Here is a 13,831-nt window from a genome sequence, read left to right as displayed (position 1 = left end):
AGATGTGTGACAGATTTAGGAGCTGGATTTATCACGCTTGATGGCTTGTGCACTGCACAGATGAGACATTATTGTCCTGTTTGGGCCCCAAAGCCTGTGTCGCAGCAAAACGTGAGCTGGATGTCTTGGAAATGCTTCATTGAACAGCATTTTATCCACAGATCACAAGTTTTCTGATGAAAATTGTTCGATTGACCAAGCTTGTGTCAAAGCCTAACCTATGATTGGCTTCAGATTGGCTTCAGATGCTCACAGCTCTCTAAAGGTCCTGCCACAGCATCTCAGTTGGGTCTGGACTTTGACCAGGCCATTCCAAAACCCTGACCTCAACCATTCTGACGTAGAGTTTTTGGTTTGCTTCACATCATCGTCCTGTTGCATGACCCCAAGCGGACAAATGTTCAGAGTTCATGTCCTGTGGCTGCAAACCGAGCCCAAATCATCCCTCCTGAAATGCTGTTTGGTTTTGGCCAAACCTGACGCTGGGCATTAAAGCCAAACAACTCCACTTTTGGGGTAGATTGGCAACTGTAAGGAATGCTTTGCACTTGTGAATAATCTTTTTCGCTGTAGAATTGTTTGGAAATGGTTTTTATAACCATCTATTTTCAAATAGAAGTAGAGCAATAATTACTTCTGGAAGACAATTGCTTTCGTCTTTCCCTCTTGGCATTGTGTTAACACACCCCAAAATGCTCCAAACCAGCAAACTGCCAAAACTTCTGCACACCTGCTGATGATCAATTAATCAAGGGCTGATGATTAGCAGCACCTTGCTTTGACCTACCCTCATTTATCCTGTGGAGGTAGTAAGGGGGTACTTGGTATTTCCCACGTTTTTGATCCTTTTTGACCTAATTTTTTGGTTAAATAAACTACGGCATGATGAAAAAAGTTATGTTGTCTGCCTGAGGTTATATTTGCCCAATACTATAGTCATTTACAAGTATTTAATGGATGCGATCATGTTGGTTTTGAAAAGATTAATTTATTTCCTTTTATGGTCAAACTACTCATCGTGTTTTTTTTATTTTTTTTTATTTATGTGTTTATGTATTTATTTTTTATGGGAACTTAACAACATTCCAAGCGCAGACAAAGCTTGTTATTGTTTTATTTATTGATCCAGCGCAGTTTCGTTCCCCCTGAGGAGTGTGTTGGTTAACGTTAGCCTAGCGAGCGCTGTTTGACTGACAGCACAGCTAGAGTACTGTAACATCTGCCCTTTCCATAGCATTCATCATTACACACAGCTTAATTAGCTCATGTCGATGTTTAACCTTAAAGAGCAGCACTGCAGGGAGAGGATCATTGAGACTAATGGATAAGAGCACCAACATACACACACACACACACACACACACACGTTTGCACAAGCTCTCTGTCCTTTTCCCAAAGGGAGTCCTGCATATCAAATGCACCTCCTGTGTTTCTCTTCTTTCATCCCTCTTTTTCTTAACTCGCTCTCTGACTTCCATCTCACACTTATTTTCCCTCGCTCTCTCCTCCATCTCTCACGCTTTCACCACACACACACACATGCACGCTCCTTTTCCCCTTTCGGGTCTCAGTGGGCCGACTCTTTCATTAACACCCAGTGGCCAGAGGTAATTAATTGTGGGATGAGTGACAGCGGCGCCATTAGCTCAGCAGGAAGTGCGCCACCGGACGCCCCGAACACACAGGAAGCAAAACGGCAGGTTTCTGTCAGCCGCTCGTTTGGTCTCCAGGGCCAATGGGAAAAGTCCCACAGAGCCTGCCGCTGCCCACCGACTGACGTGGGGCTGGAGCCGTTCTGCTCGCTCCCACGCTGCGCTCCAGATTTCTACTTGAACTCTCCTCTGCTTCCATGCCAGCCAGGGGCGATAAGCTATCTGCATTTTAACATTAGCGAAAGCCTTCCTGCCAGAGGGGTTCATATCGAAGTCCTCTTCTCTGATAACACAGTCAGAGAACATTTTAAGAGGCCCAAAGAATTTATTTTATTTTATTTTTTTGGTAAGGTTTAGGATGAAACAAGCAAGAATAACACACAAAAGAACTTCTTTTAAATACTATTTAATGTTAAATGTGTAAAAGTGACTTGTTTCTTGTGTTAAATAGGGACTTGTTGCAGGTCGGAGCAAAGGTTGTGAGCAAGGAACTGAAAAATACTTGTCAGTTCCTTGCCGGGGCAAATGACTAGCAGGGACAAATGACCCATCGTTTGAGCGAAACATTTGGATTTGGGGATTTGTGTAAAGTTAAACTTAAACTTAAGCTTTATTCATTGACATTAAGGTTATTTCAGAAACGCTCGATTGGAATGTTAATCACTTTATTGGTTTGTTGTTTGTTTGTGGCTGAAATATTTAGCATAAAACATTTTTATCATGTAGCTAATTTAGCTAATATAAAGATAAGGTGGAGCTAAGTTGGAAATCTCTTGCTGGTAGATTTTTATTATTTTGTTATATAAAATTGTGAAAACACACAGGTTCTTCTTCTTCTTTAGGTTGTTGTAAGCCTAAGGTGCTAACGGCGCTCCGCACGATATGACATATAAAGCTAGTTTAATTGGCGATTTACACCAAGCTAAGTTCTTTCGATACCAAACTAACATGTAACTATGGTTATGAAAGGAACAAAATAAGAAGCAATTATACGCAAAATAGATATTTCTAAATGTTATTGTTCTTAAAATTACCAATCGTGTGCAGATTACCCATAATGCTTCACAAGGTGCCAGATAAATTGGGCGCAATTTTTTTGGGGAAAGCTAACTTAATAATATTAATAATAATATTAATAAAAATATTAATAATAATAATAATAATTCTGTCATAGCGCAACTAAATAGAAAAAAAAATCACAAATTTTTTTGTTCCATTGAAATTTTCCTATATCCTTTCTATTTACACAGAGCACAAAACAAATCAATGTCCTCTCCACAATTCTGTAATAAAATACAAACCCAAGTCTGGACCTCAGTGCTGAATAATTCAGCTGGGACGTCCTGCTACTGCTGTTAAAGGTTCTGTACCTTACCCCAAAAGCTGCCACTGGTCTTTTGAGCAAATGCGGTTTTTATTTTATTCATTTTTAAAGCCGGTTCTAGTTGCAGTTTTAAAGCAGTATTTCCTGCTCCCATTAGCTTGTATAGGTGAAGTATTCCTTTAACAGTCACAGTTTAAGAGCATTAGCCTAGCGACGGATGCGCGTCGTGCTTGGGTCTGTTTAGTTTCTACTTCCCCACAGAGAGGAGTGTGAATACATCATGCAACATTTTTAATTGGAATAGTTCCCAAACGATTTGGAGCAGGATTTTTTTTTTTCTGTCTTTCTTTCTCCATTTCCCTACTGAGCGGAAGGAGCATATTTCACGGCTTATAGCATACAGATCCTGAAAATGGGATTAGCAGGGAGGAAGTGATGGGAAAATGAGTGAAATTGAGTGAGTGACCGAGCAATTGGTTGCTTGAGAATTTGTGCAATCAACAGCTCATTTTTCTTTCCACTGGTCAGGACTGAAAGATTGCATTCTGCATTTGTTTGTGTGTCAGTGTGTATAGGCCTGCGTGTCTCTGTGTGTGCGCGTCCATGGCTCGGTGCAAGGCAAGACTATTATTTCTCCCCCATTCAAGCTTTTAATGTTTCAACAGACAATAATGCTTAGTCGTGTGATAACTGTCCTATGCACTGTAAGGTTAATGGAGAGACTGTCAGCAGGCAGTAAGCTAGCAGGACTTGCTTAATGGGGTGCTAATCAGTATTAGGAAAAGGGCCTGCTGGGGAACGAGGCAGCTGCTCCCAGCCTGGATATAAAGTTACACATGTCTATGTACAGCTTAGAAAACTACTATAAAAGAAAAAAAATATTTTACCTTAAGAATGTACAAAAAAAAGCTAAAATTAGACAAAAAGGGTTATTTATTCAGTAATTTAAAATGTAAAAATAATACGATTAGATTTAAATTCTATATGTTTTTTCCTTTCAATTCAATTCAGTTTTATTTGTATAGCACTTTTAACACTTGACATTGTCGCAAAGCAGCTTTACACAATCAAAATAATTATTTAAGTTTGTATTGAATGTGAATGTGTATAAATCAAAATAATAAAACTGTCCCTGATGAGCAAGCTGAGGACGACGGCGACAGTGGCAAGGAAAAACTCCCTGAGATATAGTAATAGGAAGAAACCTTGAGAGGAACCAGACTCAACAGGGAATCCATCCTCATTTGGGTGAAACATAGCTCACCTGCTGTAAGCTATGTCGCCATTGGAATGGGACCAGAGCATACTACTTCATCGGACATCGCCTTCGCTAATTTAAACACCTCTGTAAAGTTACTCTTACTAACCTCTGACTGAAGAAGGCGTACATCATCACCTCCAGCATGTACCTCTATCTTAGAGAACCTGTGCTGTCCTAGAGCCCAAAGATTACCTGCTATGTTCGGTGCTCTGGCTCCCGGGATACACCTAACCACTGCCGCTGGCGCCCCTAAAGGTCTAGCTAATTTCACGTACCTCAGTATAGAGTCTCTTATAACCAGAGCTCTTTGAGGTTTCTCTGAGTTTGCATCACGGAGAAGAGCAAACCTGTTGGACACGTGAAGCGCAGAGGAGTTGTGCTTCAGTGGGCTAGCCTTAGCATTATGACTAGGGTTCACTGTATGTTTTGCATTGTGTTAAAATCTAAAAGGGATCACCACAAGGTTGTACCATCAGTGTCAACTGTACAGTAGGTTTTCACCATCTGCTTAACCATAAGGTTTCAGGGTTTCTTGTAAAGGTTCATTATGAAGAATACTGTAAAGATCCCTAATAGATCATAGTGATGGGTTGCCCTTATGATTCATTATACACTCACCGCCCTACCCCCCTTTAATGAAATGTCAAGTGTTTTTGGTATAGTAAGAAATACATCATTTTCTAAAAGTGTTGTAGAAAGCCAGATAGGAGACTGTAAGTGTATAAAGGTTAAACCAATAGAATAGCTGTAAGGATTTCCTATTGGGGTTTACCCTGACTGTTGTTTATAATGGTTTACTATTATGATTAACTTTAATTGTTAGCTGTTAGGGTTCATCTTTAAGGTTTACCATTAGAGTTTTTTTGTGTGTTTGTACCAAGAAGTAGTATCAACTTAAATTTTTGTCGTTTTCATATACAGTGCTGATAAACACAATCAGTCTATCCATCTATCTAATCATAAGGGTTTACCATTGGGTTTCTCCATAAGTGTTTACTTTTAGGGTTCACCATTAGGGTTCACCATTGGAGTTTCCCATTAGGATTAACTTTTAGGGTTCACTATTTGGGCTTACCATTAAGAATTCCTGTGTGGGTTGACGTTATGGTTAACTGAAGTGATTTAAAATTAGGGTGATATAACGAGGTATACCATTAGGGTTACCTTTAAAGTCATATACATTACATTTAGACAATTTTATCTTTTTGCATATCTCCGCTTCTTATGTGCTACCATCATGTGCTGGCTTTGGAGCAGATGGGATTAATGACCTGGTCGAGAACTAACAGCGTCACCGTGATGGGATTTTGGTAACTAAGGGTTTAGCGTTAGAGTTCAAATCTAACGGTTTACACTTCAGCTTTTCTGATCTTAAAAGGTTCTACAGATATTTAATCTCTTTTCTTTAATATGTATTGGTTTCTATAAATGAATAATTAATGAATGCTTAAGGATGGACTTTGTTTTATTTATTTGTTCATTTTAAAATTCAGTGCTAGGGTTTAATGGGAACATCCCATCAGGATTCAATATAAGGATGCATAATTATAACTGTATTAAATGGTTTAAATATAAAGATAAATTCTATAGGGTTGTGCTTGTAGAAGAAACCCTAATTATTCCAGCAGTGTTTCTTTATCAGAAACGGTTTCAAGTCCTTCTTTAGAAACCTGACAACTCTTAATTACCCAATGAAACCCTTGGTCACTGGTTCAGTGTTTCTACCATTAGTGCTAATCACCAGAGCTCACTATTGGGGTTCTTCGTAAGTGTTCCCTATTAGGATTAACCATTAAGGACCGACACAAGGATTCATCATTAGGGTTCACTGTAAGAGTTTCCCATTAGGATTAAGCCAAAAGGGTTTACCACTAGGATTCACCATTAAGGATATGAATGTAACTGTATATGTAATGAGCTCCTCATACAGTATACGTAACTGTAATGTTTCACAGCTAGGGTTCACCATTAGGGGGTTCATCATAATTAATTTATGATTAAGGTTCACAGCATGGGTCGTCAGTACAGTTCATCATAAGCATTCGTCATTGAGATTAGGGCTCGAGTAGTTATTAGGGTTTACTTTACAGCATTTCAGAAATGAAGGGCACAAAACCTAAGGGAAAATTAACCTAAACAAGTCCAACAGTAAGTAATGAGTATTGGGCATGATACGCCTCTTAATCCCTTCTTAACAAGCCCTTCACTATATCTGTACCCTTTAAACCACATTCAGCAAACACTTCATCTCCGAGTTGTTAAATTCGTAATTAACTGACGATTGGATCTCATTAATGAAAACGAGGCAGCTGACATTAAGGGAGTCGGCTTTAAAAATTTTCCTGATGGTGCCTTTGTGCCGAGAACACAGATGGAGCCGAGAGAAGGGACTCGCACCCAGCCTGGAGATTACAGCGTATAGTCACTGCTCGATATGACATCTAATCTGAACGTAATGCCTGTATCAGAATGAAAATGGGTCTAGCGGTTGAAGTGGCGCTTCCAGTCGGATTAACGATAACCCCAGCTGATTTCGGTCCCGTTAATATTCCAATGCAAGCGGCACGGTTTGTGCGAAGGGGCGTTGGCGGATTAATTATTGATAAAGAACAGCAACAGGGGCTGAAAGGTCCGCCGTACGCACTGGATATTTCATACCGCGACTATTGATTGTTAGTTGTCTGTCTACAAACTCCTGTTTGTTTCAGGAGGGTTTTTTTCCCATCTTTGTTTTTCAAATATTGTATTAGATGTGAAACGAATTTTCAGATGGGATTTAAAAAAAAAAAGATTTATTTAGCAAATTACAAAGCAGGATGGAACTAATGATCCGATGTGGCTTTTTTGGGAGAAAAAAATGGGATGTAGCAGCTGAGTCCTGTTCTTAAAAAAAAAAAAAAAAAAGTGGAAACTTGATGAAAAGTCCATTATAATCCATTAGTGGACTCACCTGCACTAAATATCTATAACTCTGTTTTTATGTCACTGTGCTTTTTAATTTTTTTCCCCCCTCTTCCCTGTTCCTACTCTTTGAATCATCTTTTTGTAAAAGCACTCTGAAATGGATTGGATTGGGCTGAAAAACCCTCATGTAACCCACTCGAGTGCGCACTACCACGGGTAACCATGTAGCCAAATGGCTCGAACAAATCCACTCGCTCTTTCACTCATCATTCTCCATTTTAGTCTTTTCCTCCCTCCTTTATTATCTCAGTCCGTCTGTTTGTCTTTGTGTTACGCTCTCGCGCTCTCTCTCTCTCTCTCTCTCTCTTTCTCTTTTTGTCGTGCTCTCTGTATGCAAGTTTCCCCTCCAACACTAGCGCTAGCCTTCCTCCGCGCTGTCACTTAGTCACTAACTTCAGCCTTGTTCTGCAGTAGCACTGCGCACAGCCAGACAAGTCACATGCTCCGCCATGGAAAATGAAGTGCATTAGTGGCTGAAAAGGAATCCCGGTAGCCGAACAGCGTCAGTCAGCCAGGCGTGATGTTTCTCTGCGACGTTAGATGCTTCGTCGTTCGCTCGTTAATTAAAGCCTGCTGTTTTTGGTCGAATGAGTAAAGCGCTCGCTCTGCTGCCCGATTCTCTTTAGGAAGGTTCTTCTCGGTTGTTTGGATGACGTGTGATCGTTCATCATTTCCAGGGTTAACTCCAGCCTCGTTTTTTTTTCTTCTTTTTTCTTTCTCCGTTCCCATCCTCCGCGCAGAACTAAAGCCGATTCATTTACCCTGATAAATTGGATTCATATCGTGCTCTGATCGTGCACTTCCCCTCCTCCCCTGCTACCTTCACTTCACCACCTGTGCCTCCCCTGTGCCTCAGCAGGGAGTAAATCTTGCCTTTCATAACTCCCCGATATGAAAATGAGATTTATCGGCGTGCCGATGCGCCGAGCAAGCCGAATCAGCTGGCCGGGTAGAGATGGATGGCGGCACCGCTCGGAGAGTTGCATCATTGTTAAACTCTCAGCAGCGTGGCTCGCCGTGGAGCCGGGCGGCCTCGGCTGTGATTTATGATTCCTGCGCCGGCAAATTACTTTTACAGCCTCCTTGATTATTGTTCAGTGTTAAACAGATAACAGATCGCACTAAATGCGCTCCAACACACAGCTGCGGCAGAGGACGAAGCGGACACGGACACAGCAGCATGGCGTCTCCAAAAGGGGTCTTCTTCTTTTTCGTTTGCGTGTGAAGGTTATAAGGTGTTGTGGGACTGGGTAAAGATGCCCAAAGGAGCATTTGCTCAGCAGGTGGTGCCAGAAATCTGGAATCTTTCAGCGAGGAGTACTTTGTTTGGGCGGTCCCTGTGGAATGTATGCTTATTTACAGTACTGTGTAAAAGTCTTGAGACACATCTCGTTTCTTTATATTTAGCTTCCGAAAATCTGAGATCTTCTGTTTTTTTAACGGTAGTCTTAAGGAATAGTTTTCCAGACTTTTTTTGGCAATTTTTTTTATCTCTCATTCTCAGTCTACTCCCTAAAAAACATCTAACTTAAGACAGGAACCAGTGAGAAACAAGTGAAGATGATAATGATGAAAGATGATCAGGTGGTGATTAGTACACTGCTGATGCTAAATGCTGTGGTTGGAACAGACGAGAGGGGAAATGAGGTCGCTGCAGATGTTCTTACATAAACAACCAGTTTTTAGTCATTTCTCATTTCATGAATTTATTTAATCTGCATTGTTTAATTAAATTTAATATGAAGTAATGGGGGGGGGTTACAAGCTGGAAAGCCAGACAAGATAAGTTTTGGTGATCTCTAACTGCGTGTAAAATGGTTATTTTGTAGGAAAGCCAGGGAGCTACAGGTTTTTCTTAAAAACATAAAAAAAAAAATTGGAAGGTTTAATTGAAATTATGAAATAATGATATTTATTGACTAACGCTAGTTGAAAATATTTCTCATCAGTATAGTGGGTTAGTATGGTGGCGTTATTAGCGAAGGTGTCAATACCAGTGGCTTTGATGAATGCTTCGATCGGTTCCAGACAGACAGGCCTGTAATGATACTGAAGCCCATATTCATTTACCGCTTCATAAGTGTGGTGCGGCGAGGAAAACCCTGTAACTCGTAAAAAATAAAAAAAAAGGCAGTAGAGGGACGCGGCAGCTTTGTAATGGGCTTTTTAACCTCTTGTTTTGTTCTGCTTTTTTCCCCTAACAGCCTCCTTCTCTCTTGTAGCACATCTGGCTCCGTGTGTGTGTGTCTGTGTGAAGGCTAGTTCCTTTTGAATGAGCCACACTCATTGTTCTCAGTCCAGTAGAGTGGAAGTAATGGTTCCTTTTAAGAAAACACGCCTAATGAATGCAAATGAGTCCGAATTCAGGGCCCCTCAGTGTAAGATTACATCAGGTGTGTTAATGATTAAATGGCTTCATTTCAGCTTTTCTCTCGTTTTCAGGGTTGCCCCCAGATCCTGCACAGCAGTGATATCCTGGTTCCAGCAGGTGTCGTCCGACCAATCACGCTGCGAGCACGAAACCTTCCTCAGCCCCAGTCGGGCCAAAAGAACTACGAATGCGTGTTCAGCATCCAGGGCAAAATCCAGCGCGTCCCAGCCGTGCGATTTAACAGCTCCTGTATACAGTGCCAGAACACTTCGGTAAGAATCCGCTTCGCTTTCCCTTCGGTTTCATATACGCGAGTTCTTTTTATAGTAATGATTCCCAGAAAGGGCTAGCGGTGCCAACACTTTATGCAGATTTTATGTAAATTCAACACTCTTTCTTCTACTTAAACAAGCAGCATGTTTTTCACGGTCTGAATTTGCATGTCGGAACCTGATTGGTTGTTTTATTTTATGATGCAATTAGATGTTCCTGTGCCTCTTGTGTTACATAAAAAAAAAATCTACACGTGATTTATTTCAAAAGGATTTCGTCATAAAAATGAAAACTTTAAACATGTCGCTTTGTGAAAGAATGATAAAAAATATAAAGGTTTTTAGTCAGACTAGTTACGGTAAATCTTAGACATTCTGCCTTTTATCCAAACAGGTTTCAGTGGGTCACATTTTAACTGAACAGTTTGGAAGTTGCATTAGGTGAGATTGGTAGGGGTTAAAGTGTCTCCAACAAGTGAACGCCTGGAGTTGAGTAACAATTTAGTGGGTTTTTTTTTTTTTTTTTTTTTAACTCACTAGGACTCACTCGTATGTCCACCCAGATAATAAACTTTTTTTTCGCCTTTATCTTTTTTTTTCTTTTTAACTTAACTAGAGTTACCATTAGCAAGGACTCTTATGACATCACTTTTAAGCGCACTGAAGGCCAAGTTACAATTTTAGAAATATGCAAAATGATGCATTGGGGTGTGGTTAAAAAAAATGATTGACAGGCTTTGGCAAGGCTGATCCAGCTCCAAACATTTCAGATTGAAAGGAAGGTATATCATTTATTTTAAAACAAATTTGATATATAAAAGTGTTTCCTGAAACAATGGTTCAAACTATAACTGTTTATAAGTTCTAAATATTTTTTTTTTAGTCAAAATATTGACTATAATATTTAAATGAAAAACATTACCTATCCCACCACTTAATGTTAAATCATATGTGAATTTTTTTTTTTTTTATTGTTTAATTACCAGTTAAAGGTCTATTAATTTACAGCTTCCTAAACAAGTTATCACAGTTCGTAGAGGTCCTCCAAATACTCTGAACTATTTCACGGTCTCTCCGTTTCACACCTCCTTCAAATGTGCCGATCTACTCCCGATGCCCCGCCCCACTAGAGGGGATCTTCTTATATGAGGTCACATTAGAGGGCAAATCTAATTGGCTTGATGAAACCCAGGCCAATACAAAAATAAAAATAACAAAAAGAAGGAACGTTTTTTTGTTTGTTTTTTTGATTGAACATGCTCACGAGATGTCTAAATATGGCAATAAATAATAATCTTTTTTTTTTTTTGCATAATATCCCCCCCACCCCTTAATGTATCTTGGGGTTTAGCCATCGATATTGTAACCTAAATGGAAAATGTATAAATTCACTAAGAAGTGTCTACGATAATAAAGGTTACACTTGATGATGCATCAGGCGCTGGAAATATTGATCACCGTTATGAAGGAAAAATGTTTCATTCCTGTTTCCACATTGTCCTATTCATAACAACAGAGGATTTATATCAAAACACGAAATGATATTTGGGCTTTTTGTGAAAAGAAATTACCATAGTTTGCCGCTCTGATACCCGCTCTGATCTCCGTGCTATTGAAATAGGAAAATAGTTTCGCCATGTCTGTCCATCTGGGAAAGCAACCGTTTCTTCCACATGCAAGGTTTCGGAAGCTCGCTTTTAGATATCGACTGAATTCTGAGCCGGAGATTGTGGTTTCCAGCTTGAATAGCCCGTGTTTTGTAAACAGCATCGAAGGCATCAATACTGCCCGCTTTCAGCTTCCTCATTTTTCATCGGCATAGCCTTTCGAGTATATACTAACCCAGATGGTGTTTGAACAAGTGTTGAAGGCAGACATGTATTATACTGGCACGTTAAGTAGAGTTCACTCAGTAGCAGGCTGTCTATACAGGAGGCCTCTTCAGCGAGCACTAGATCACTGTTAGTCAGGAGAGACGCACAGCAAGGGTGTTTTTTTTTGGTTTTTTTTTCTTTCACTGAAAATGCTGTAAAGGTGCCAAGGTGACTTTCCAATAAGCAGCTTGAAGACCAGGGGGAAAAAAACAGAAAGGGGGGAAGAAAAAAAGTACAACCTCAACTCCTAACAATCTTTTCATGATCCAAGTGAAAAATGGGGTGCGTCAGGGGTCGACACTTGCAGTCTTTTTTTTGTTTTCTTTAACTCTCTCTTGCTCTCAATGTCATAATTCTCATCTTTCCTGTTATCTTTTATTATCCTTTTCAGTTTCTGTTCTGACGTTGGTTCCTTCCTTTCTATCTTCTTCGCTCTTTAATCCCACGCTCTCACTCCGTCACCATCTCCATCTCCGTATTTCTTTCCTTCACCCCCCCCCATATCGACTACCGCACTCACCCTGGGGAATCTTGTAAAATAATTAGTCGGGAACTGAATGTAGCGCGTAATGCAGCCTGACAGCAAGTCGAGCGCTGGTGTGGAGGTGGAGCGTGTGCCTTGTGCCCTATTGACCTTTAGAAGTCAAGGGTCACCTTCCTTTGACAGGCACTATTGACGTCCCATAGCCATTTAATGATGAGCATCACGTCCGTGGGCCGCAGGGTACCGGGATCGATCATTGTCCTCTTGCGGGATGACATGGCGGCGAGATTTTAGAGCACGACATCGACTGATCTTTCCCACATCTGTTTCCTTTCAGCCTCAGTTTCTTCGCCTCCCCCTCCTTCGCCTCCTTGTGTGCATGCACCCATGACCTCTGACCCCATCCCTGTCTAGAATGCATCTCAATCTCTATTAAGGTCTATAGTTTTCAGTCATTGAGGTCATTTTGAAAAAGGCTTGTGAAATCGCATCGCCTTGGATCCTTCAAGCTCTTCCTAGCTCAGGTAGTGACAATATCAACTGCCTTAGAAAATAAGTATTAACAAATTATATTATATATAGAGCTGTTTCAGGCTACAGATCTGAATCTGCCCTTTTGGTTCTTAGAGGGAACCCCCACCCCCCACATCTCATTTTGCTTGTTCCATTCTTCTCGTCTCCTCTCATCTCGTCTCATCTCATCCACCCTTCCCCCTGTTCCCTTGATCTCTTTGTTTCTCAGCTCTCTCGTTGTGTACGGATGGTCAGATTAATCGATACTCTGATTACCAGTGACACAGCAAACACGGATCAAACAGTTTCCTCCACGTGCCCTCCCTTTCCTTTCTTCATTCCTTGCTTCCTTTTTCCCCACCTTGACCTCTGCCTCTCGTACTCGTCATTCATCTTCGGAACCGAACAGCAATCCAACACCGTTATAGACATGCTACAGATTACTCCTGTTCCCAAAGGGGGTGTATGTCATCATTGTGTCTTCCTTCCCCCCTCATATCCACAGGCTAGCACGCGCTCGTACACGCAAGGCACAACGATCAATCACTGTGTCCGTCAAGGCAAATGGCCCCGCTTCTCCTCCTCAGCCAGCAAGCCAGGTGACTCCGAGGCCATGGCGCCCATGCTAATGAAATTGTGAGCATCTTTAGATGGGTGACAGAGAATCAATCAGCCTTATCTTTCCACACTCAAGGTCCTGGCACCTGGCATAGCTTCATTATATGCAATGTACCCCCCCATCAGTCTGACTGGGGTAACATCATGATTTTAAAATAATGTCATCTTAGAAAACTGGAGAGTTCTCTTTCTCCCGTAAAAAAAAAAAAAAAAAAGTTTTGGAAACTTTTAATCTAACTGGGGTGCAAACTCAGCAAAGTAGAAGGGGTGTTTTAGTCAAACCAGGACTTTTGATTGTGCAAAATGAAAGAACACAGTTCTGAGAATAAAAACTCTCTTTATTTCTCTATATAATCCCCTGCTACACTAATGCACTTATCCCAGCATTTCACTAGTGCTTGGATACCATCAAGGTAAAAAGTTTTCTCAGTACGCTCAAGCTATGATCGAACTCCCTGCATCATGTCTAAAACCCTGACCTCCCAGGAACTCTTTTAA

The 13,831-nt window shown here is 40.7% G+C and overlaps 1 protein-coding gene across 1 annotated transcript in view; it reads left to right on the top strand.

The window, feature by feature from the left end:
- Nucleotides 1–13,831, top strand: part of plxna3 (plexin A3) — a 197,361-nt gene that overhangs the window by 137,646 nt on the left and 45,884 nt on the right. The window contains exon 10 of the mRNA XM_053503619.1: nucleotides 9,644–9,844. Within this exon, the coding sequence (XP_053359594.1) occupies nucleotides 9,644–9,844 (201 nt within the window). The remainder of the gene's footprint in view (nucleotides 1–9,643; nucleotides 9,845–13,831) is intronic.

This window comes from Clarias gariepinus, chromosome 9 (assembly GCF_024256425.1).
Source record: "Clarias gariepinus isolate MV-2021 ecotype Netherlands chromosome 9, CGAR_prim_01v2, whole genome shotgun sequence".
Taxonomy (NCBI): Eukaryota; Metazoa; Chordata; class Actinopteri; order Siluriformes; family Clariidae; genus Clarias; species Clarias gariepinus.
The sequence above is the reverse complement of the archived record's forward strand: the minus strand, read 5'-3'. Positions and strand labels throughout refer to the sequence as shown.